The sequence below is a fragment of the Capsicum annuum genome, chromosome 10 (genome assembly GCF_002878395.1).
Source record: "Capsicum annuum cultivar UCD-10X-F1 chromosome 10, UCD10Xv1.1, whole genome shotgun sequence".
NCBI lineage: Eukaryota > Viridiplantae > Streptophyta > Magnoliopsida > Solanales > Solanaceae > Capsicum > Capsicum annuum.
In genome coordinates, this window is record NC_061120.1 from 122,110,506 (window position 1) to 122,136,691 (window position 26,186).

Consider the following 26,186-nt stretch of genomic DNA (forward strand, 5'->3'; position numbering starts at 1 on the left):
CATACAGCTATTGTTGGTGAGCTCCAGTTTGCTTCGGAGCTTTCCGAATCGGTCCCTTATGTTTTGTTATTGTACAGGAGTCATGTGTAGGCGGGGGTTTGTCTCGACCCTAGTTATGTCATGTATATCCTAGAGGCTTTGTAGACATAAGGAAGGGTAAAGTCATGGAAGTTTATATAGTGATGTTATATTTGTATATGTGGTGGCCCCGACAGCCAAGTAGTATATATATATATATATATGTGCGTGTTGTGATGATACAGGTAATTAGACCCTTCTATATGCAATGAAGTGCTGTCCAAATTTTTGGTGACATGTAAGTGAAAGTACAGGTATTTGAACGGGTACTCCCGGGCCTTCTTGGCTTCGGGTGCCAGTCCGGCCCGATAGGATTTTGGGGTGTGACAAGGATAATGATCAAGGAGTAAACAATAAAACTCCATCATTTGTCCTGTTCTGCTCCTGAGTTAGTGTCTAGCATAAGGGATAGAATGAGGAAATTTGCTTCTGGGTTGTCTCGTGATTTGATTCTAGAGAGTAAGGTTGCCTTGTTGATCAAGGATATGGACATCTACATATTAGTTATGTATATACAGTAGGTTGAGAAAGAAAAGAAAAAGCAAGTAGAGATAGATGAAAGGCCAAAATAAGAAGTTTAAATTGTTTTATTAGGTTGGAGGTCAACAGCGGAATTATAGAAATGGTGGAAAGCGGTCTAAGAAGAAGTGAGGAAGTTCTAGTTCCTACTCTATGCTAGTGCTCTTTATCTGAAGTCGTCGGGTGATTGTCATTCTCAATATTATAGTGGATTTAGGGCACCTAATCTTAGGCTGGTGGGGTCTGCTCCGTTATCTTCTTCTTGTAGATTCTGCGGGCATGTGCATCATAGATTTTATGAAGAAGAGAGGAACAAGTGTTTTAAATATGGTCAGATTGGTTATTTATAGAGGAATTGCTCTTCTAAGGTTGCTTCAGGGGAAAACAAGATTCTTGTTGCCGCTTTATCAACTCTGGAGACAAAAGGTGGTGCTTTTACTTCTGGTACTGGCACTGGCCAAAATTGCTTATATGTTTTTGCTACCCTCTAGGACTCTAAGACATCTCCTAATGTTGTCACTGGTTTGTTACGACTCGATTTTTGTGATGTGTATTACTTGCTTGATTTGGGGTCTACTCTTTCTTATGTAACCCCATTTGTGGCTGTGCATTTGGTTTTGGTCCCAAGTGTATCCCCGATCCCTTTTTTGTTTCAGCCCTAATGGGTGACTCTGTGATTGCGTAAAGAGTCTATAGGGGTTGTGTGGTATTTTTTGGTGGTAGAGAAACTCTGGTAGATCTGATAGAGTTAGACATGATGAATTTTGATGTCATATTAGGGATGGATTGGTTGTATTCGTGATATGCCACCTTAATTGTCAAACCCATAAGGTCATATTAATCTCCCTAATGAGCCGGTCATTGAGTGTGAAGGGGGTTCTCTAGTGCCTAAGGGGAGGTTTATACCATATCTTAGAGCCCAGAAGTTGATTTCAAAGTGATGTCTTTATCATTTGGTTTGGGTTAAAGATTTACACTCGAAGGGACCTTCATTGACATCCGTTCTTGAGGTTTTTTCTGATGTTTGTCCTGGTGTTCCTCCTAATAGGGATATTGATTTTGGGATTGACCTAATTCTAGACACTCTTCTTATCTCTATCCCTCCTTATAGAATGTCTCTAACTAAGTTAAAGGACTTAAGGAGTAGTTGAAAGACTTTCTTAACAAGGGTTTTATCTATCCTAGTGTGTCTCTATGGGGTTCTCCTATTTTGTTTGTGTGTAAGAATGATGCTTCCTTTTGAATGTACATCAATTACATTCAGTTGAAAAAGGCTACGGTAAAGAATAAGTATCCTCTTCCTCAGATTGATGATCTGTTTGACCAGCTCTAGGGTGCTAGGTGTTTCTCTAAGATTGATCTTAGGTTCAATTATCATCAGCTAAAGATTAGGGAAGCGGATATCCCTAAGACTTCCTTCCAAATGTGGCATGGCCATTATGAGTTCTTAGTCATGTATCTTGGTTTGATTAATGCCCCAGAGTCATTTATGGACTTGATGAATAGGATCTTCCATCAATTTCTATATTTGTTCGTTATCGTGTTTATAGATTATATTCTGGTGTATTCCAAGAGCGAGTGGATTATGCCGATCACCTCTATATCATGTTGTAAAGTTTGTTATCATTTTTGAAGTAAAATTTCTAGTTGAAAACTATTACTTTTCTGGGTTATGTCTTTTCTAGTAAAGTTATCATAGTGGATCCGCAGAAAGTTGTAATGGTTAAGAAGTGGCCTAGGCCCACAACTCCAACTGATATTTGGAACTTCTTGGGTTTAGTCGGTTACAATAGGAGATTTGTGAAGAGTTTTTCGACTATGGCTGCCCCACTAACTAAGTTGACCTAGAAAAAGGTGAAGTTTTTATGGTCTAACGCTTGTTAGGATAGTTTCAAAAAGCTAAAAGACAAGTTGACTTCTGCTCCAGTTTTGACTCTGCTTAAAGGCACCGATTGTTTGGTTGTCTATTGTTATGTGTCTCGTGGGAGACTTGGTTGTGTGTTGATACAGCATGGTAGGGTGGTAGCCTATTCTTCTCGGCAGTTGAAAGTTCACTAGAAGAATTACCAGACTCATGACTTGGAGTTGTTAGCTGTGGTATTCACATTAAAGAACTAGCGTCACTATTTCTATGGAGTCCATGTAGATATCTTTTCTGATCACAAAAGCCTGCAGTATGTGTTCACCTAGAAGGAGTTCAATCTCAGGCAAAGGAGGTGGCTTGAGTTGCTGAAAGATTATGACATGAGTCTCCATTACCACTAGGTAAAGCTAATGTAGTTGTTAATACTCTTAGTAGGTTATCCATAGGAAGTCTAGCTCACATAGATGAGGATAAGTGGGAATTGGTGAAGGATATTCACTATTTAGCTAACCTTGGAGTTTGTCCCTTGTACTCTAAGGATGGTGGTGTGTTTATGCAAGAGGTGGTAAAGCCATCCCTTGTTGCTGAGATAAGGAAAAAGCAAGTACTGGATCGTGTCTTAATGAAGATTAAAGGAGATGTGGGTTAACAAATGGTTGTAGCTTTTGAGATTGGTGGCGATGGTATCTTAAGGTACCAAGGCAGATTATGTGTTCCCGATATAGATGGGTTGAGATAGAGGATCTTGGTTGAGGTTCATGAGTCGCGTTATGTCATTCATCCTAGTTCAAAAAAGATGAATCATGATCTTAAGGATATTTACTAGTGGAATAATATAAAGTGAGATGTCGCCAGTTTTGTGGCTAAATTCTTGGTGTGTCAAATAAAGGTTGAGCACTTGAGGCCCGGTAGGTTGACTCAAGAGATTGACTTTCTTGTGTAGAAGTGGGAAGTGATTAGTATAGATTTTATTGTCGGTCTTCCCTGGTCTCAAAATCATGGATAGAATAACTAAGTCTGCTCACTTCTTACAAGTGAGGACTAATTATTCGGCAAAGGATTATGCAAAGTTGTTCCCTCAAGAAGTTGAATGGGGCACCTATTTCTATCATATCAGATCATGGTACTCAGTTCTCATTACATTTTTGGCATTCATTTCAGAGAGGTTTAGGAACTACGGTGAGACTTAGTAGTGTATTTCATCCACAGACAGATGGCCAGGCAGAAAGGACAATTCAGGTCTTGGAAAATATTCTTCGAGCTTACGTGATTGACTATGGTGGTGGTTGGGTCGAATATTTGCCTCTCATAGAGTTTATGTATCATAATATTTATCACTCTAGCATTGGTATGGCTCCTTCTGAGGCGTTTTAAGGTAGAATGTGTTGTTCTCCTATTAGATGGTTCAAGGTTGGTGAGGCAGAGATATTTGGTCGGGATTTAGTTCATAAGTGACGGAGAAGGTGAAGGTGATTCAAGATTGACTTAAAGCTGGCCAAAGTCTCCAAAAGTCCTATGTGTATGTGAGGCTTAAAGAGTTAGAGTTTGAGGTTGGCAATTGGGTGTTCTTGAAGGTATCTCCTATGAAGGGAGTAATGCGGTTTGGGAAGAAGAGAAAGCTCAGTCACCGGTTTATTATCCCATACTTGGTTTTAAAGAGGGTTGGCAAGGTTGCGTATAAGTTGGATTTGCTTCCTAGTTTAAGCTCTATTCATATAATGTTTCATGTTTTGATGTTGAGGAAGTGTGTGGGTGATCCGTCGCTGATTGTGCCTATCAAGTATATTGATATTGAGGATTCCTTGTCTTATGAGGAAGTCCCGGTTGAAACCTTAGATCAGTAAGTTTGTCAATTGCAGACGAAGGAAGTAGCATCGGTAAAGGTTCTATGTAGGAACCACAAGGTTGAAGAGGCTACTTGAGAAGCCAAAAAGGACATAAAGTCCAAGTATCCATTCTTGTTTCCCGCTTTGTACGATCGTGCGTAAGCTATGTGTTATTCTTAACATCTTTATTTTCTGACTTTGTTAAAGAAAAGGGTGATTTCCTTGGCATCTTTATTTTCTCAGTTTGTTAAAGGTAAGAGCAGGGAAATATATAGTCAAATCGTGCTAGCAATTGCCTTGTCCCATCATTCGAGGATGAATGATCCAAGTGGGGGAGAATGTAACTCTCCAGATTTTGGCCCTTGAAAATTCTTAAGCTTTGGGCTCACTGCCTTGGTCTTGACTCATCATGACTCATGAGATGTGGTTATGGATAGTAGGACCCTGGTCGTAACCAAATCAAAAACTTTGTGGCAAGGTTCTTCTCTGAGTACGAGTGGATCACTATGAGCCATTATGATATGTTACGAGTTGAAAGTTCAAATCGTAGGATGTCCAGTATTTAATTTATTTGGGTTTTGTGTTGCTCACGAGTAGACCTTATGAGTCGTAAGATCTCATTATAAGTGGGTTAGTGGACTCATTAGTGGGGTAGTATATGGGGGTCCTAGTCACTGTCGTGGTTACGACTCGTGGTTACGAGTTGTAATGTGTGGGATTGACTCGTGACCAAAGGCGGCTTTTTCCAGCTTTTAAATTGAGGGCATTCTAGATATTTCCAATCTTGTCCAACTTAAAACCCACATCTTATAACTTCTTTAGGTCATCATTATCTATCATAAACACGTCAAATACCTCTCAGAACACTCCCAAATCCTCAAGCTAATCAATTAAGACTTTCAATGCTGATTTCTCTCCGTACTTCTTGGTGATTAAGGCATGTTACACTTCCTTCATTGTTAATTTGCAAAAACATGTGATTTAAAGTATTGTTCATAAGATTATTGTTCATAAAACATTAGCTTGGACTGTGTAGCATAACCATCATAATATTACCCATGAGCTATATGGGGCCCATCTCTCTCTCCCTGGTCGGTCCCTAATGCCTATAGCCGTGCAAACTGGAGAATAATCATAATAGACATGCATAGGGGAATAGAACCTCCCAGTCATATATCAAGGATGACATAATCACCCGATCATAAATTAAGGGTGATTCGAACACCCGGTTATTTCGCCTTATGCAGGGAAATTGATTACAAGTCTCCACTTCCAAAGAAACAAACTATCAAAACCTTGCAATAAAGAAACCTATATTTTCTTTGTCATGAGAATTTTATCCCAGGTCATCAATGTAAGGATAAAGTAGTCAATACTATGGAAGGGGAAGAAGAATTTGTGGAGGCTTCTGATGCAAAATTAACCAACGAAGTATTGGAGAAAAAAGATGAACAAGGGGCAACGTCCTTGAACATGGTTTTCGGTTTGCACAATCCGGCCAACACTGTCTGAATTGAAGGCTTAGTCAAAAAATAGCCTGTAACCATGTTGATTGATAATGGGTCAACCCATAATTTTATGGATCCTCAAATCATTAGCAATTGCAATAAAAGATAAGTCCATTGGGCCAGAATATGTGGGTGAGAGCTGCCAATGAACATGAAATATTGTGCATTCATAATGCCCAATTTTTTCATGGAAAATAAATGACGAAGTGTTTTTGTTTGACTTGTAATTATTAAGAACTAGAGCTAGTGATCTGATCCTCAGAATGGATTGGATTGATACTGTCGCGCCTATGGTGTTGCATACCAAGGCCCACAATATTTCTTTCTATAAAAATGATAAGTTGGCCAAACTTTTTGGTTGTGGAACAGTCAGAATTATAGAGGCAAAGGAATCTATGTCCATAAAGAAATTATTGGACATAGGTTAATATGTACTCACAGGAAAGTTGACGACCATCAAACCCCAACAAGATCGGACCCTAACTGGCATAATTCAACCCTTGATCCAAGAATATTTAGACCTTTTCCAAGAACCCAAAAGGCTGCCACCAACAAGATCGTGTGTCCAAGCCATCAACTTGTTACCAGGGTCCAAACCTGTTAATTAAAGGCCCTACCACTATTCCTATAAGAAAAAAATGCCATCAAAAAATAGTGGCAGAGATGATAAATCCCATATTATCACGACAAACACGTCCCTTTTCATCCACAGTTATCTTAGTTAAGAAAAAAGACTCTTCTTGGAGATTTTATGTAGATTATTGAAGGCTCGACGAGATTAACATCAAAAATAAAGATCCTATTCTGGTGGTTGAGGGCTTGTTAGACAAAATACATGGAGTACAAATTGCATTCAAAATTGGACTTAAGGTCGGGTTATCATCAAATACGAATGCGCCAAGGAGATAAGTTTATGATTGCACCCAAGACACACCATCGCCTTTGGGAGTTCAAGTTTATATTTTTTGGGTTGGCTAATGCTCTGGAAACCTTCTAAGACTTAACGCATACCATTTTCAGTACTTATTTGTGGAAGTTTGTACTTGTTTTCTTTGACAATATCTTAATCTATAACATGAGTATGAAGGATCATATCAAGCATTTACCAGTGGTGTTTAAAGTGTTAAAGGGACACAAATTGTATGCTAAGCAGTCCAAGTGTAGTTTTTCCCAATAATAAGTGGAATACTTAGGCCATATCATATAGGGCCAAGGTGTAAGTACGAATTACACTAAGGTAGAAGCTATGGTAAATTTGGATTCTCAAAAGACATAAGGAATTATGGAGATTCCTAGGCCCAACGGGTTTTTATTGCAGATTCATCCATCACTTTGCTCTAATCAGTAAACCTCTAACTTTATTGCTAAAAAGGGGGCTTTTCATTAGAGTGATGAAGCAGTGGTGGCATTTGAAAGGCTCAAGCAGGCAATGTTAAGGGCCATCCATCTTTGCATAACTATATTTTAATAGACTTTTTATGGTTGAGGTAGATGCTAGTGGAATAGGGGTGAGAGCACTTTTAATGCAAAATCACAAGGCAATAGCCTTTTTGAGTTAGGAACTACGTACCAAGCATATGGACAATCAACCTACGAATAAAATGGTGATTGTCCTCTTACTAGCCATAGAGAAATAGAGAAATTACTTGCAACCCAACCATTTCTTAATCAAAATCGACCTCTTCAACATCAAATTCTATTGAGACTAACATATAACAATAGCCTTTCAACATAAATGAATTTCTAAGCTTATGGGGTTGAGTTATCGATATAATTTAAAAAGAGAAGAAAGAATATGGTGGCAGATGTTTTGTCTCGAAGATTTAAACCTAAAGATGAATACTTGGGGTTGACTATTATATTACCCAAGTGGACTCAAGAAGTGTTAAACGATACACAAGAGATACGTAAATTCAAAAGGTAATTACTAAACTGAGCATCGATTCCCAATTCATTCCAAACACAAGTCTGTTAGAAGGGATTATGGGAGTAGCTTGGAAGGTATGTGTAGATAGCAATGGTGAATTGAGAGAGAATTTAGTATAGAAAATGCAATATACTACTTGGGGAGGTTATTTGGGTATCATGGAACTCAACAAACGCTACACGTTGTATTCTATTTGCTAGGATTACTCAAAGAAGTGAAAGAATGGGTAAAAGCTTACGATGTCTGCCAAAGGAATAAGGTAGAAAGTGTTCCTTATCTCAGATTGTTACAACCATTACTAATTCTTGCTCATGCCTGGGAGCATGTGACGATAGACTTTATCGAAGGATTGCTGATATCTCATAGGAATAGGTGGGGATTGATAAATACATGTTGTATGCATATCTATTTACCCTGAATCACCCTTCACGTCACAAGTATCTCAAGCATTCTTGGACAATATATGCAAACTACATAGGACATCAAGTTCAGTTCTTTTTCTGTCATGATCCAAACCAGGTCCTGGTCGTGATGAGTATCAAAATCCCATATGGATCAGAGATCGCCCCCTTCACTTAACCTAGTCAGCTCACAACCTAATGTGTCAGATAAATCCCGAACATATAACAAGATAGTGTAAACTAACACTAATATTTAATCATGAAATGTCTAAACCAATCACTAGTAACTGGACAGCCGTCCGTCACCAAGCCAATCCACCAAAAGAACACACCCCAGTCCATAATAATCCAACAAAGCCCCTATAAATTTGAAGTCAAAAAAATGTCGAGACATGCCCCCCGACAGTAGCCAAAAACAAAGTCTAAACAAAGTCTAAGACATAGAATATAAACACCATGAAATGATGCCTTCCGAAATATAGAACCTCACTACTTCAATGTCAACTCACGAACCACTCGAACACCTAATCACTTCACAGGAAAAGTAGAAAAAGTTTCAGTACCTATATCTCATGGGGATACAACATCCAGAGATGGTTAGCAGTTGGAGTGCTAGCATGTAACTCAGGGATAGAGGATTAAAACAATGCCATTATTCAAAACCAATTCAAATAACTATATGCAATCACATATATACGTATATATCATGTTAGAATCGGAAACAAGGCTTAGCATCTGTTTAAAATCATTAACCAAGGTTATGTACCACAAACGTTATATAACAAGGCACCCATGGGCTATATGGGCCCAAAAATCCCCTAGCTGGAAGGGCCCTATGTGTAGCCACACGAACTAGAGAATATCCATATCAGTATATCGAACCACCCAGCACAATTAAGGTGACTTAAGAACAATTGTATACAATATAGAGGACTCAAACCTCCCATTCATATATCCATTTCGGGTGCCTAAACCTCCTGGTCACTTAGACACCCACACCAGCTAACGCGATTTCCAGTGTTAGTCTTTTAGACTTCACTTTTATGGTACGGCTACACATCCCACTTTCAAGCCCAAATTAAAACATTAATTGCATATACATAACCATTAATCCAATTACTTACCAAAAGCATCTAATTGGTATCATCATACCACCCACACTTGCAAACGTACAACATGCCATAACCACTACTAATCAACTTTGAGGATCGAACCATTGTCTAAACCACGATATTAATTAAATTCAAGGGAATCAAACCCATTTAAAAATTCAAAATAATTTATGGCCAACAAGGCTTTCATAAAACCATTTACCAACCACATACATTATTAGGCCAATGCCTTAGTTCAAAACACAATTCAATATGTGACAAGATCATTCTTATAGGAAATTTCACAGACAGGTTGAGGCATACCATTATCAAACCATTATTCAAGCCAAAAACCATTAAGTTAGGGTTAACCATGACCCCTTCGTTTAAATCACAACTCTCAAGCACACACATGTACAAAATTATTATCAAAACATGTATAATTATAATTTAAACCATGAGAAAACATTACTCAACATTATGCATTCAAACCCTCAACCATGGTTTTCAAAACCACCTTTAATGATTCATGAAAAATGCTTAAAACACATGATTTTTGTGAACTTACAATGAATGAAGAGTCACATGCCTGAGTTATGAAGATTTATAGAGGGATTGTGCTCCTTAAGCCTCTAGATAACCATCTTGAAGAAACCCTTGCCCAATCTTTCTTGAAAAGTTTTTTAGAGAGTTTAGAGAGTGTTTTAATCTTACTAAGTATAGAATAAATGCGAAATAAGTGGTATAAGATATGGGGTCTTAAGGGCTTGGAGGGGGAGAATATCCAAAATACCCTCAACTTAAAAGTTATAAAATTCCGCAGGAGGGTATGAGTTCACCCTCCAACTCGTCACCATATCATATGAGTGGTACCATTAAGTCATCACTAAAATAGAAGGTTAGACACCACATTCTATCCAAATTATGCCTCCCTTGCCCAACTCGTCACTAGACCATACGACTGGTAAGGTCTAGTCGTATCCAAGGCAGAACATCAAGGGATAGACACTGGACAACATACAATCGGACCTTACCCTCTCATAATATAACCATACAGAGTCTCTCATAACCAGGACAAAATTTATCCAACAACATACTAACCAACATAGGGCTAGGATCCCTACACTCATACCATACCATACGGCTTAAAGTGTAAGTCGTATGATAAACAAAAGTTCAAGACTCGAGAATGTTGTGAGGGCCAAAGTTTAGGGTGTTTCAGTCTCCCCCACTTAGGACCATTCATTCTCGAATGATGGGACAAGGAAGTACAAGCACGATTTGGACTCTACACATCTCTACTCCTACCTTTAACAAAGTTAGAAAACAAAGATACCAAGGAAATTAATTTTTCCTTTAACAAGGTAAGAAAACAAGGATGTTAAGATCAACATATACCTCAACCATAAATTTCCAGAATAGAGAATAGGAATGGATACTTGGACTCTATGTCCTCCTCGACTTCAAAAGTAGCTTCCTCAGACTTTTGGTTCCACCATAGAACCTTTATCGAAGCCACGTCTTTCATCCGCAACCGATGAACTTTCGATCCAAGATCCTCATTGGGACCTCCTCATAGGACAAAGATTCTAAGATGCCAATGTTCTCTAAGGGAACAACCAATGAAGGATCAACCACGTATTTCTGCAATATCGATACAAGGAATACCAGATTAATAGAACTCATGCTAGAAGGCAATTCAAACTCATATGCAACACTACCAACTCCTCTCAAAACCAAGTATAGGCCAATATATCGTGGACTGAGCTTTCCCTTCTTCCCAAGCTGCATCACAATAGACGACGAAACCCTTGGTACCTTCAGGTAAAGTCAAGACTGTAGTTGAAGTCAACCTTTCTTTTAGCTTCTCAAAGCTACCCTCACAAGCATCAAACCACAAGAACTTCACCTTCTTCTGAGTAAACTTGGTCAATGGAGCAGCAATAGAAGAAAAACTTTTCATGAACCTCCTTTAATAACCGGTTAAACCCAAGAAACACCGAATATCGGTTGGATTCGTGGGTATAGGCCACTTCTTAACCATAATAACCTTCTGAGGATCCATCATAATCCCCTCACTAGACACGACTTGACCCAGATAAGTTACGGGATTCAACCAAAATTCACATTTGGAGAACTTAGCATACAATTGCTGATTTTTTAAGGCTTGAAACACAAGACGAAGGTGATCGACATGATCCTCCTCGCTCTTAGAGTATACCAAAATATCATCAATGAAAACAATTAAGAACAAATCTAGAAACTGGTGGAAGACCCTATTCATCAAGTTTATGAAAGTCACAGAGGCATTAGTCAAGCCAAACGACATCGCCAAGAACTCAAAATGCCCATACCGGGTACAAAAAGTTGTCTTAGAGATATCCACCTCCCTAATCTTTAACTGATTATACCCGAACCAAAGATTAATCTTGGAGAAAAACTTAGCACCTTAAAGTTGATCAAATAAATCATTTATCCTCAGAAAAGGATACTTATTCTTTACTGTCACCTTATTCAGTTGTCGATAATCAATACACATACGAAGGGAACCATCCTTCTTATGTAAGAATAATACCGGTGCACCCCACGGGGATACGCTAGGATGGATGAAACTCTTGTCTAAAAGATCCTGTAGTTGCTTTTTAAGCTCCTTCAACTCAGCTGGAGTTATTCTATACAAGGGGATAGAAATTAGACAAGAGTCCAGAACAAGATCAATACCAAAATTAATCTCTCTATCAGGAGGGATACCGGGTAAGTCATCAGGGAAAACGTCAGGAAACTCATTTACCACAGGAACACAATATAAAGAAGGACCCTCTGAGTTAGAATCTTTAACCTAGACCAGATGATAGAGATACTCCTTGGAGATCAATCTCTGAGCTCTAAGATATGATATGAACCTCTCCTTAGGAGATAGGGAACTACTCTCTCAATCAATAACTGGCTTAGTAAGGAATTTAAAGATGACCATACAAGTACGACAATCAAAAAAAGCATACCCCAAATGCAACCAATCCATTCCCAGAATGACATCAAAACTAACCATGTCTAATTCAAATATATCCACCAAAGTCTCTCGACTACCAATAGATACCATACAGCACCTATAGACTCTTATACCAATTATAGAGTCACCCATTGGGGTAGACACAAAAAAAGGGCTCAAAATACACTCGGGACCAAAACCAAAATGCACAGCCACAAATAAGGTCACATAAAAAAAGACCCCAAATCAAGTAATTAGTACATATCACAGAAAAAGAGTTTTAACATACTAGTAATGACATTGGTAGATTCCTCAAAGTCCTGACGAAATACAGTGCATATAGGAGATTTCGGCCAGTGTCGATACCAGAAGAAGAAAAAGCACTATTTGGTGCAGGCTGATGGAGAGGAAACGGAACCTTATTGGCCCCAGAAGCAACCCTAGAACAAAAATCAAGCTGCATATGGACAATCTAACCATAATTAAAACATCGATTTCTTCCTTTCTCACATTGACCACAATCCTACAATGCATAATCAGCATCACCTCCCCAAGATTATTCCCGCTCTTCGTACTGGTATGTTATATCCTTCAATTGGTATGCAGCAAACTCCACACCTTTAACATCTGAAGCAAGCATTATCCTCAAGATATTTTTTATCTCATCAATAAAAGCTTGAAGATCCTCACAACCTTAATACCAGTAAAGGTGGGAGGACTCAATTGCATGAATTAGCCAACCCTAGTGGCCTCAAAATATGGAGTAATAGAAGTACCACACTCAGGCTGAGAAACTACCAACCAAGCCAGCATATAAATAGACTGACAAAGCTCAGCATTTGTCATATCAATGTAAGGAGTTTCAAGGAGGGCTAGAGGGAACTGGAGGAACTCCAGGAGGACAATCAGGAACTTGACCCCTAGACCAGTTCTGAACCCCATTAGTAGGGTATAACCCATCAAAAATGTCCCCAAATAGAACAGAGGGGTCCCCATGAGCTTCAGACATCTGGAAGGCATGATCTAAAAAAGTGAGCAAATGGGAATTAGAGGAATTCAAGATCTTAGACTCTACAGCTTGAAACAGAATAACAAGAAAGGGAAACATTCCTAAATGTCTGCCAAAGAAATAAGGTAGAAAATACTCCTTACCACGGATTGTTACAACCATTACTAATTTGTGCTCATGCCTGGGAGCATGTGACCATATACTTTATCAAAAAATTATTAATATCTCATGGGAACAGGTGGCGATTGATAAATAAATGATGTATGCATATCTATTTACCCTGAATCACCCTTATAACATGTCACAAGTATCTCAAGCCTTCTTGGACAATATATGCAAACTACATGAGATCTCAAGTTCAATTATTTTCTGTCACAACCCAAACCAGGGCCTATCCGTGATGGGTACCTCAAGTCCCATGTGGATCGGAGATCACCCCCTTCACTTAGCCTAGTCAGCTCACAACCTTAAGTGTTGGATAAATCTCAAACACATAAAAACATAATGTAAACTAAGACTAATATTTAATCATGAAATGTCTAAACCAATCATCAATAATCGGACAACCATCCATCACCGAGCCAATCCACCAAAATAACACGCCCTAGTCCACAGCAATCCAACAAAGCCTCTGTAAATCGAAAGTCAATAAAATATCTAGACATGTCCCCGGCAGTAGCCCAAAATAAAGTCTGAGACATAGAATATAAAGACCATGAAATAAAGCCTTATGGAGTATGGAAGCTCACTACTTCAATGTCAACTCATGAAATTTTAAATACCTAATCACTGCACGGGAAAAGTAGAAGTTCTGGTACCTGCATAGCGTAGGGATACAGCATCCGGAGTTGGTTAGCGATTAGAGCGCTAGCATGTAACTCTGAGATAGAGGAATAAAATATTGTCATTATACAAAATCAAGTCAAATAACCATATGCAATCACATATATACATATATTCCTTGTCGGGATAGGGAACAAAGCTTAGCATACGTTTAAAACCCTTAACTTAGGTTGTATAGCATAACCGTCATATAACAAGGTGCCTAAGGGCTATATGGGCCTAGCTCTCCCCTAGATAAAAGGGCTCCAGTGTATGTAGCCGCACAAACTAGAGAATATCCATATCCATATATGCCTTTATTGGGGACTCAAACCTCCCAGCATAATCAAGGTGATTTAAGCACCAATGTATACAATATGGGGGACTCAAACCTCCTATTCATATATCCATTTGGGGGACTCAAACCTTCCGATCACATAGAAACCCGCACCGGCTAGCACAATTTCTAGTATTTGTCTTTTGGACTTTACTTTAATGGTTCAGCTACACTTCCTGCTTTAAAGGCCAAATTAAAACATTGTACATACACAACCATTAATCCAATTACTTACCAAAGGCATCCCGTTGGTATCGTCATACCAACCCTACTTGCAAGCGTACAACATGCCATAACAACTACTAATCAACTTTGGGGCTCAAACCTATTGTCTAGACCACGATATCAATTCAATTCAACATTTAGGGACTCCAACCCATTTAGCAATTCAAATCAATTTATGGCCAACAAGGCTTTCATAAAACATTTACCAACCACTTACATTATTAAGCCAATGCCTTAGTTCAAAACATAATTTAATATGTGACAAGATCATTCTCATAGGCAATTTCACAAATAGGTTGAGGGCATACCATTATCAAACCATTATTCAAGACAAAAACCATCAAGTTAGGGTTAACCATGACCCCTTAGTTTAAATATCAACTCCCAATAACCCATATGTGCAAAACCATTATCAAAATATGTATAATCATTATTTAAACCATGAGAAAACATTACTCAACATTATACATTTCAACCCTCAACCATGGTTTTCAAAACCACCTTTAATGATTCATGAATAATGCTTAAAACACATAATTTTTGTGAACTAACAATGAAGGAAGAGTCACATGCCTGAGTTACGAAGACTCACAGAGAGATTATGGTCCTTAAGCCTCTAGATGACCACTTTAAAGAAGCCCTAAACCAATTTTTCTTGAGAAGTTTTTGAGAGAGTTTAGAGAGTGTTTTAATCTTGATATGTGTAGAATAAATGCCCAATAAGTAGTATAAAACATGGGATATTAAGGGCTTGGGGAGGAAAATATCCAAAATACACTCAGCTTAAAAGCTGTAAAATCTCGTAGGTGGGTACGAGTTCACCCTCAAACTCATCACCACATCATTGAGTGGTACCATCAAGTCGTTACCAGAATAAAAGGTTGGACACCATATACTATCCACCTTATGACTCATTTGTGCAACTCATCACTAGACCATACGACTGGTAAGGTTTAGTCGTGTCTAAAGCAGAACATCAAGGGCTAGATATTGGACAACATATGATTGGACCCTACCCTCTCATCACATAACCATATGACTCGTATGGAGTCTCTCATAGCCAGGACAGAATTTGGCCAGCAACACACTGACCAGCATACGACTAGGTTCCCTAGAGTCATCACCACACTGTACAAGTTGTGGTATGAGTTATATGATGAACAGAAAGTTCAAGACTCAAGAAATTTGCAAGGACCAAAGTTTGGGGTGTTTAATTTTCTATAGGGACTCCATATTTACAAGCATGTTTCAAAGATAATTATTCAAGGGGTTGCAGATAGATCAAAAATTGAGCATGGTGCACCATCCACAAATCGACGGGCAATATAAGAGACTTAACCAATGCATCAAAGTGTACCAACATTGTATGACTGGACATAAGCCCAAAGATTAGAGCAAATAGATATTGATGGCAGAACTTTGGTATAACACCAACTACTAATCCTCCATTAGAATGACCCATTGTAAGCCATTTTATGGATATGAACCTCCGTAACTTTTCTTTGAGCTCATCTCACCATCTAAACTAGAGGTAGTGAATCAAGAATTAACAAGAGGCAGTTGATCAACAAAATCTTGAAGTACAATTTAACTAAGGCTCAAAATTGAATGAAGCATATCACAGATTCAAAATGCTATGAGAGGAAATTTAAAGTGAAAGATATGGTCTATCTCAAGCTACGACCATACCGCTAGATATAAGTGTCGATTCAGAAGAATTTAAATCTCTCGACTAGATTTTTTGGTCCTTGTGAAGTAATTTCTAGGGTCAGAGCAGTGGCTTATGAGTTGGAGCTTCTCAAAGTTCAAGGATTCATTCAGTCTTCCATGTGTCGCAATTAAAGAAGAAAATGGGTGAAAAGGTGGTTCCATCCCAAGAACCTTCTTATTGCAAAGAAGATAGTCAAATTCTGGCAATCAGTGGTAATATTAGATAGGAAGTTGGTTAAGAAGCGGAATAAGGGAGTGACTCAAGTCATGGTGCAGTAGGTTAATTTGGCTAAAGAAGGAGAGACTTACTAAGATTATTCATTTCATCACTCTCAATTTCCCAACTTTAATCCAGAAAAGTAAAGGCTTCGGAGAGAAGAAGAATGGAATTGTCACAGTCGGGCCGCAGTGGGGCATCAAAATGGGCCTTTTAAAGTTAAAATGAGCCTTATAAAGTTAGAACAATCCCAAGTAGTAATTTCAAAATTGACCCAATAGTTAGTATTTCTAGTTAATAGATTAGTCCTTTATTTATGTTTATTTCAATTAAGTCCTTGTACGTTGGACCAATTAGAGGTGGACGCGTGTCAAATCATAAAAGTTTGCTAGTGGCTGAGCAGGGAGATTCCTCCTTAGTATTTAGGAACGATGACGTATTGTGTGAAAGCATTTAATATTGAAATTCTATCCTAATTTTGCAAATTTAATTTCTTTTTTTCCTTTCTTGTTCTTCATCCGATTGTAGTTCAACGCTATATTATATTTTAAAATGCTGGTCAAAATTCATAATTTAATCATTGAGAAATGAAAAGTGACAAGTAAAAATAGAGGGAGGATATTTTAAGAGTATTTAACAATAATATAAGTTGTTTGTATTTTTTTTGATTGGAAACTTCCCCAAGTGAAATATTTGTTGACTGTATGTTTATGCCAGCATATGCATTTGCAACATTATTACTAAACACAAATTCAATCAATTCTGAAAAAATTATATAAAATTATATTTTAAAAAAAAAATTTAAAGTATCTCATTGTACTTTCTCTATTTCAAAATATTTGTTGTACTTTATATTTCGAAACTTAATTTAACTAATTTTTAGAGTCAATTATATTAGATAATACTTTTAAATTAAAATTTAAATACTTAAAAACTTCATAAAAAGTACAATAAGTTGAAATCTTAAGTAGAATAAGTTGTAGTCTTATAGCATGTTTGACCAAACTTATTTTTTCTCAGAAGTACTTTTTTTGAAACGGAAAAGGGCCAGAAATACTCTTAAAGTATTGAAATTGGTTCAAAAATACTCCCTATTAATCTATTGGACTAGAAATATCCTTCAAGTATTGAAATTGGTTCAAAATACCCCTCCATCCACCTTTATGACTCAAAAATACCCTTGCAACTAACGTTTTTTAAAATCGTAATTAAAATTTTGAAAAAGGGTCAGAAATATCCTTCAAGTATTGAAATTGATTCAAAAATACCTCCATCTACTTTTATGGCTCAAAAATACCATTTCAACTAACAATTTTTTAAAATCATAATTAAATTTTTTATTAAATACGTGGCAACTTTCTATTGGTAAAAACTAAATTAATTAAAATGTTAAATTCAATCCGAACCCAACTCAAACTACCCGACCCAAACCGTACAATTGCCCCAACTAAAATTACCCGGTAGTATGAGTAATTTTTGCTATTAAATGAAGGAAATTCGTTGACTTAGAATCTGTCAATCTAATGTAATGAGTAATTTTTGCTATTAAATGAAGGAAATTCGTTGACTTAGAATCTGTCAATCTAATGTAATGTTGTGAAGTATTCTATCCTCTAATGATAATGTTAGTTTGATATTTCTTTATGATGTATATTTCTTTGTCTTAGCTAGCAAAACTAATTGAGATGTCTAGGTTATGCCAAGTCTTAGGCAACACTATCTTGTTACCTCCTACATTTCATTTTATATGACACATTTAGTTTTTATCAAAAAAATATAATATTCTTTTCTAAATAGTTGTCACTATCTTTATTTATAGAGAAAATACATCATTTCACCCCTGAACTTATCCGCATAACTTACTTTACACCCTAAACTACACTGGTAATTATATATCCCTTTAATAACTTTCAAGTGAATTTTATACCACCCTAAAAATATTATACCACTCTCACTACGGAGAGTGCAGTACATACGCGCTACGTCAGCACCATGTAAATAATTTTTTTAAATAATTCTTCAAATATATATATATATATATATATATAGAAAAAAAATATTTCTAACATTTCTTCTCCACCACACCCACCCTAACCCCAAACCCTTTTCCTTTCTTTTCTTGAATCTAAGATTTCCCCCCACCCCCCACCCCTAAATCCAGCTTCACTGGCTCCTCCCCCCCTCCCCCCTCCCCAACCAACCCAAAAGCCATCCCCTTTCTTTTTCTTGAATCTGAGAGAATTATCAAATATATATGAATGAAGAAAGAAAAGAAAAGATAGATGAAAATGAAAGAAAAAGGATGTTGACAAAATTGGGGTTTAATTTCTAACATGTAAAGATAAGTGAAAAAATCACATAAAATGGAGTTTCTTGTTGGAAAAGTGGACGGTCCATATGCATTGTTGGATTTGAATTAGTTGAAAATTTAATTTTTGAATTAGTAGATTGAAAGTTTGACCACTAGTTGGTGTTCTTTTAATTTCTAACTTTTTTTAACTATTATTTAAAAATTCCAATCAAATATGCCTCAATCATAAATTAGTTAGGTTTGTTGAATGAATTTGAAAAAAAAAAAAAAAAGATGAAGAATGAGAAGATATGGGGTGGTGGGGTGTGACGAAGATGAAGAAAAGAAAATTTATAAAATTTAAAAGTGGATCCCACCTTTTTTTCCACCTTTTTGGGCATCTACGCGCTAAATTTTCTGAATTTTTCCACGTCAGCTATTAGGGTGGTATAAAATTCACTTTAAAGTTACTAAGGGGGTATATAATTACCCATATAGTTTAAGGTCTAAAGTAAGCTATGCGTACAAGTTCAAAGGTGAAATTATGTATTTTCTCTTATTTATGCACATCAAATTGTCTTGCCACCACTGATAAGTGCATTCCCCATGCGACACCATTTCACGCCACAAACTTCACACCATTCACCGATCAAACTTATGATTAATTTTGTAGGGTTTGGATCGGTAGTTTTCGAATTGGGCTTAACATTTTAATTGGTTTAGTTTTAAGCAATAGAAAAATGTCACGCATTTAATAAAATTTTTAATTATGATTTTAAAAAATCGTTAGTTGCAAGGGTATTTTTTAGTCAAAGGTGGATGTAAGATATTTTTTTGAACCAATTTCAATACTTGAAGAGTATTTCTAACCCTTTTTCAAATTTTTAATTATAATTTTAAAAAAGTGTTAATTGTAAGGATATTTTTGAGTCATAAAGGTGGATGGAGGGGTATTTTGAATCAATTTCAATACTTGAAGGGTATTTTTGACCCTTTTTTGATATTTAAATGAGGTGTTGACCAAGTTTTTGAAAGGAAATAAGTGTTTCTAGAGAGTAGAAAAACAGTTTTTCATAAGTTAAAAAAAGTAAATTTTCTCTAAAAACACTTCTTTGAAAAACATTTTTGACAAAAATACACTTAAAAATACTCTTAAAAAGTTTGACCAAACACTAGTTGTCGATCGCCAAAAGTGTTTTTAAAATTTATTGTCTAAACACAAATTGCTTCTTATAAAAAAAAATACTTTTTGAAAAAATACCTCTAGAAAAAAATATTTTTCAAAATAACCTAATTTTAAAAGTTTGACCAAACAAACCATCTAAACTAGCGTCTAACTATAGATTTTTCTTAATCAATGTGTCATCTCAATATTTTCATTACTCAAATAATTAATTATTTTGAAAAATTATTTTTACTATGCATATTATTAATTATTTTTCTTAATCAATGGCATATCTCAATATTTTCATTACTCAATAATTATTTTTCATGTGCCATCTTAATTATTTTACTTGGAAAATCTATGTACAAACGGTTCCTAAATTTCAATCTAGATTTCGGGTTAGCCCAAATCATGCCCACCAGGAAAAAAAAAAAAAGAAGCAAAACGCAGCGTTTTAACCATAATCGAGCCTTTCAGTTGTTTGACGATCGCAAGGAAGAAGCCCCCATTTCATTTGCATCACCAATGGCGGCCATCTTAGCTCGCAAATCTCTATCTGCTTTACGTTCTCGTCAGTTTGTAAGTTTCCAATTCTTTCTTTACACATTCCAATCAGTCGATCCCAAATTAGTTGCGATTGACCATCTGCTGCTCATACAGTGTTATTCCTGTCCAATTGAAACCTAACTGTGTTTTTCACGAAGATTTCAATTTGTGGTGTTTGATTATCGGAGAAACTTTTTTACAAAAAACAGAAATGATGAAATGAATTCCCTCACTTATGGGCGGAACTAATTTTCTCTGCGAATATCTCAACTCACACTCCATACCACTTGCTCTAACCAATACTTTAACATTATTATCTATATATATTTCTGTTAAAAGTTTCATCAAAATCTTCAATGCATATCACATTCCAATAGTTGGACAATTTTGTCAATCTACCAACAACAGGTACCTGTAACTCTGGATATGACGGATGGAAGGAAATGACCCAGTGTTTTTGCCTCTGTTGGGATTTGAACCCGAGGTTCTCAGTTCACTTCATGACCACTTGGTCACACCCTTGGTGCTACCAAGCACACTCTTCAATGCACACGCTCCTCAAGACGGCTTGATGTTAACAGCCCTAACTTCTATATCTTTGGTGCTTTTGTATGTGGATAAAGTAAGAGGGTGATAGTAGGTTGACTGCGTGAAAATACACTCAAAAGATTTATGCATTCTCCATAAATAATAGTTTCAGTAAGAATATGTGCATCTGACCGTTTCATTGTCCTTGCGTGCTTTAAAAAAATCCTCGCTTGCTCATGGAGCTCTTCAGAAGTCAGAACTCTTTTTTTATTATTAATGTTAAGACTTACCTGCACAGTATTGGAAGGAATTAGGTTTGAATAGGGGTAGTGGATATAGATGATTCATATAGTGGAATGCAACTAGTTTGAGTTAAGAGGAAGCTGATTGACTGGTACAAGAAATGCACATGGTGGCTAAGTGATGACACATCAGCAATTAGTTGGTTAGGATTAGTTGAAAGTTGTTGAGACCAACTTTGACGGGAAAGTTAGTTAGTGACAGTTAGAATCAGGTCTGTTGTGATCTCAATTCCTTTATAAGGCTTGTATGATGTTTCAGTGATATTCATTCAGAAATAAATATCATTTTAGCTTAATTGCTCTTCACTTTCTACTTCATCTCTTCTCTCTCTCACCAATTAGTCAAATTGCTCGAGTTCTTCCATTGAACTCCTGTATTTGGCATAGAGTTTCTCAAATCCAAAGTAATTCCTGAAATTTTTTTATCATTGACTGATTGAAATGTACCTGCATGACACTCGATTGTATGAATGTCAGCTTTCACTGTAATCCGCCGTATCCTTAGCTTATGCTTTAGGGGAGAACCTCCTTGTCTTGTAAAATTAGTGTTTGCTTTTGATACTGTGCGATTGAACAGTAAGGGATGCAAACAGTGCTCGGCATTTTGCATACTGTTGTTTTTCAGATCGGAGTTCCTTCAAGGCACATTTTCATTATTCTGGAATTATTTCTGAAAAATAGGATAAAGAATTGTCTTTTGCTGCATTTCCCTTTTTTCTGCCCTTACAAGATGCAGACCGTGATAAGATATTTTGGCTAGCCTCATATTTGAATAAGCTTAAATGCGTCAGGAGGAAAAGAGGTTTTCTTGGGGGGGGTAGGGGTATGAAACAGAAAAGGCAAGAAGATAATGGATAGCTATTATTACTGACTTCTACTCATGATTGACGCCATTAAGATATGCTCTGTCTGTTTGAGAAACTTTGGTGGAAAGGAGAGGGGTGAACCGGTACTTGGCTACTTTAGGCTTTGTCTGTATATTACAACACAAACCTGTATGCATATGTGTTTATCAAACGTGTCAAAGGACTCAAATCTAAGTGGTTTGATCTTTTCTTCTTTGTTTAGGAAATACAGGTTTTGGCAGGACAGGCATTGCAAGGGACTAATGGCCACAGTGGAACTCTGCTTGGTACCCGATCATTTGCTACCAAGCATTCGTTTTCTACTGACAAAGGTCTGTGCTAGACTCTCCGGTCCTCCGCTCAATCCCCCAAAGTCAAAAGGCCCCTTTTTACTTTGTATATCTCAAACATAAAAAGCACCTATATTGCTGACATAGCCTAGAATAAGTTGTATTAGGCCTATTAGCTACTGTGAATGCCCAGAGGTGCGTGATTTTTGACCTCCTAGCAATGTGCTATGTCGTATATGATCTCTACAATCAGATAACAAGAAGTACGCATGTCCACATTAACTATCTATAGTGATTGAGGACCAAATGAAATTGGTTTTACTGGTTTCATGATACCGTATGGTGGCCTATTCCAGATGTAGAATGTTGCAAATGGAAACTACTTGGATTAGAGTTGATGGGCTTTATCAGTTGGCAAGCTGGTTCTTGGAATCTAATTACTAGGTTCTTGTAGAATAAATGATCTAGTTAATTTTCTCATGCATCAGATGATGAAGAAAGAGAGCAGCTTGCAAAGGAGCTATCAAAAGATTGGAATTCAGGTAAAAGCCTTTTCAAAGATTTCTACTTGGCATTGCATTTTGGTTTCTCTGCATTGCTGAATGTTGTCAAATAAATGCAGTTTTTGAGCGAAGCTTCAATACACTATTTTTGACTGAAATGGTTCGAGGTCTAATGTTGACGCTCAAGTACTTCTTTGAGAAGAAAGTAACGGTAAGTCTCTTGCTGCTTCAACTTTTTATATCTCTGTCTTTTTTTTCTTCCATCAGCCATCTACTGATTCTGTGCTCCACCTAATTAAAACATGGTTGCACTTTACATTTTATGGTGTCTTTCCATCAATTGAGCAGAAAATCGAGTAATCATTTTCACTTTACAGATTAACTATCCATTTGAGAAGGGCCCTTTAAGTCCTCGTTTTCGTGGAGAACATGCTCTTCGACGTTATCCAACTGGAGAAGAAAGATGCATTGCGTGTAAACTTTGTGAAGCTGTAAGTGCTAGTTTGAAACGACTAATATCAGCTGTAATAGTGATATACATTTTCCAGAGGGGCTTTGCCGCTTTGGTCTAGCGGTAAAGGAAGTACAACATGGAATGTGTGGTATGCACATGTCCTTGTGTTTAAACCCATCTGGTGCATAAGTGGGAGGAGGGTAGAGTGATGGGCCTATCCTTTCCCAAGTGTCAAACCTATGCACCAACAGGCCGGGTTAGCTAACCCTCAGGGGAATTCTCATTTATAAAAAATACAATAAAACAAGAGTGATAAATTTTATTTTTTGCATCCTGCTTACATTGATAGCCGTTGGTTACCCTCATGAAAGTCATGGTTTATGCTATTTAAATGCATGCAATATGCATGGTTACTATCATGTTAAGGTGAGACTTTTCTAAGGTAGAATATGAAAGTTGGTCTTTTATTTTTGAGATTGATATTAACTGTTTGTATCTTAGGTAACTGCTATTTTAGTCTTCTAGGGAGTGTATGCACTTAAGTTTACAAGTTTCAATATATTTGTTGCCATGGAACTTTTATTCTTCTAACTGCCCCACGAAAAAAGGGTGTATCAAACTAGAGGTTAAGTAAAGTTAAAACGGCCTAGTACTTTGGTCTAGTGGGAAGATCGCAACATGTGATTTGTGAATTAGCGCACATCATGGTTTGGATCCAGCCATAGGAGAAAACATGGTGTTTAAGTGGATAAGGGTAGAGGGGTAGGCCTAATATCCACCGAGTTTCGAAACATGCACTACTTCCGACCCTTGGAATTTCTCAATTAATTAAAAGTAAGTTCAAATGCCCAAAGATGATGTGATAAAATGTAGTTAGTTTGTCGCATCAACCTTGAAATATCTCTTTTCCAGATCAATTATCCTGATCAGTTAGTGTGGTGATTAAAGGGGAGAGTTGACAATGTATGCCTTAATTCTCAAGGTTGCGAAAGCTGTGACTATTACAACATTCTCGTCTGGGTAGAGAATGCAGTTTATAGAGCAGCTCCAAGAAGTGTAAAAGCAAACAATCACGTAAATTTATTTTATACAATGGTCACTAGTATGGTCAATGTTTAAACTTCCTTAGTGGGCGTTGTAACAACCCAAAGTAGAAAGAAAGAGCTTCCATGTACCAGAGATCTTTTATCCTTTCTTCAAAAGGTTGTGTCCACTACTATGAACCATGATGGTATGGTACTAGCCTACTTTAATTCTATATGGTATGATGTGTCTTAAGTACTGAAACAAATAAAATTTGAATTTTTAACAGATTTGTCCTGCCCAAGCTATCACTATCGAGGCTGAGGAGCGAGAGGATGGGAGTCGTCGTACAACTAGGTTAATAGTGGTGGTTTTTCCAATATCATAGTTCATACTAGCTATTAGATATCCATCACCCATGCTTATCTGCAGATTGAATTTTACAGGTATGATATTGACATGACAAAATGCATTTACTGTGGATTCTGCCAAGAAGCCTGCCCTGTAGATGCAATTGTTGAAGGGCCCAACTTTGAATTTGCAACGGAAACTCATGAGGTTTGTAGTAATAATTAAATTGATTATGCATCTCAGTTAAGGTTGAGATAAATAAATAATTTATATCCTAAAGCGTGGAAATGTGGAGAATAACTACACCGGCTTGACTAACATATTGCTTAATACATTAGGAACTTCTTTACGACAAGGAGAAGCTTCTTGAGAATGGTGACCGATGGGAAACTGAGATTGCAGAGAATCTAAAATCTGAAAGCCTCTACCGCTGAGTGTTTTTGGTTAATTTTTTGAGTTGAGATACAATGAAACTTTCTAGCTTCTGAGGAATTAATAAAATAAAGGGATCTACTGAAGGATGTTGTTTCTGTTGCCTTCCCATTTTTGAGATGGCTCTATTTAGTACACACACTTTGATTGGTGAAAATATAGAGCATCGTATTGTATTAGATGACATTTTGTGAACGTAATGTTCTCGTTCATTCAGGTTGCTTCATCATTAAAATTAAACATGGTGTCTCCTTTAGTCTCAAGGAATTGGTGTTTATTGTATGAGACGTGTTAAGTTTTCGCGACCTCAATTTTATCACTTGAGCAATGTCTCATCAGCGATATTAGTAAATTTTAGACAGCATTCCTTTTATTTTTTGGTATGGACTACAAACATTTCATCCTCAGATCCTACTTTGTAGGACCATTTTGTAGGAATACACCGGGTATGTTGTTGCATACCTTTTATTTTGATTTTGCAATCGTGTTTACTCAAAATTATAAGAAAATTTTCTGGTAATAGCTTGACATTCGCACTACCTTCTGTACACCATGAAGTGTTTCCTTAATTTACATTTACAAGTTCTTTAAATGAAAGGTTATTCGTTATGTTTTATAATCCAAATGCAGTTACTCTCTGTAAAGCTAATAATTCATCAATCCATTTTTATTTGTCTATTTTCTAAAATAGATGTTCACATCTTTACTTGTTCAGTTTAGAAAATGGAGAAATAATTTATCACTTATACTGTAATTTAATCTTATTATTAATTGGTCATTTTCCATTATATTTCATTCTCTTTATTGTTCCTTAAGCAAATGTGTCAACTCAATACTGAACAATTAAAAGTGTGCAGATGAGTACTAAATTTAATCATCTGGGGACAAACTATTTCTAGATACACTATTATCCACCGGAAATAATTCAACAAGA

At 36.8% G+C, this 26,186-nt stretch overlaps 1 protein-coding gene across 2 annotated transcripts; it reads left to right on the forward strand.

The window, feature by feature from the left end:
* The first annotated feature begins 20,353 nt into the window (after positions 1-20,353).
* On the forward strand, positions 20,354-25,515 carry LOC107845690 (NADH dehydrogenase [ubiquinone] iron-sulfur protein 8, mitochondrial). 2 transcript variants are annotated; one of them, XM_016690142.2, is made up of 8 exons: positions 20,354-20,557; positions 22,423-22,531; positions 22,978-23,031; positions 23,112-23,203; positions 23,370-23,483; positions 24,759-24,826; positions 24,916-25,027; positions 25,159-25,515. In XM_016690142.2, the coding sequence occupies exons 1-8, from the start codon at positions 20,390-20,392 to the stop codon at positions 25,252-25,254; spliced, it is 813 nt and encodes a 270-aa protein (XP_016545628.2). In that variant the 5' UTR covers positions 20,354-20,389; the 3' UTR covers positions 25,255-25,515. The 2 variants fall into 2 exon arrangements, with proteins under 2 accessions (XP_016545628.2, XP_016545629.2); XM_016690143.2 differs by having other exon boundaries at positions 20,394-20,557; positions 22,432-22,531.
* The last annotated feature ends 671 nt before the right edge of the window (positions 25,516-26,186 follow it).

What these genes read in the sequence shown, in the direction of transcription:
- LOC107845690 (XM_016690142.2), top strand. Translation starts at nt 20,390, where the DNA reads ATGCCCACCAGGAAAAAAAAAAAAAGAAGCAAAACGCAGCGTTTTAAC. An exon ending in TCTTTGAGAAGAAAGTAACG is followed by an intron (nt 23,204 to 23,369) that starts GTAAGTCTCTTG and finishes TTCACTTTACAG; the next exon opens with ATTAACTATCCATTTGAGAA. An exon ending in TTGCAACGGAAACTCATGAG is followed by an intron (nt 25,028 to 25,158) that starts GTTTGTAGTAAT and finishes TTAATACATTAG; the next exon opens with GAACTTCTTTACGACAAGGA.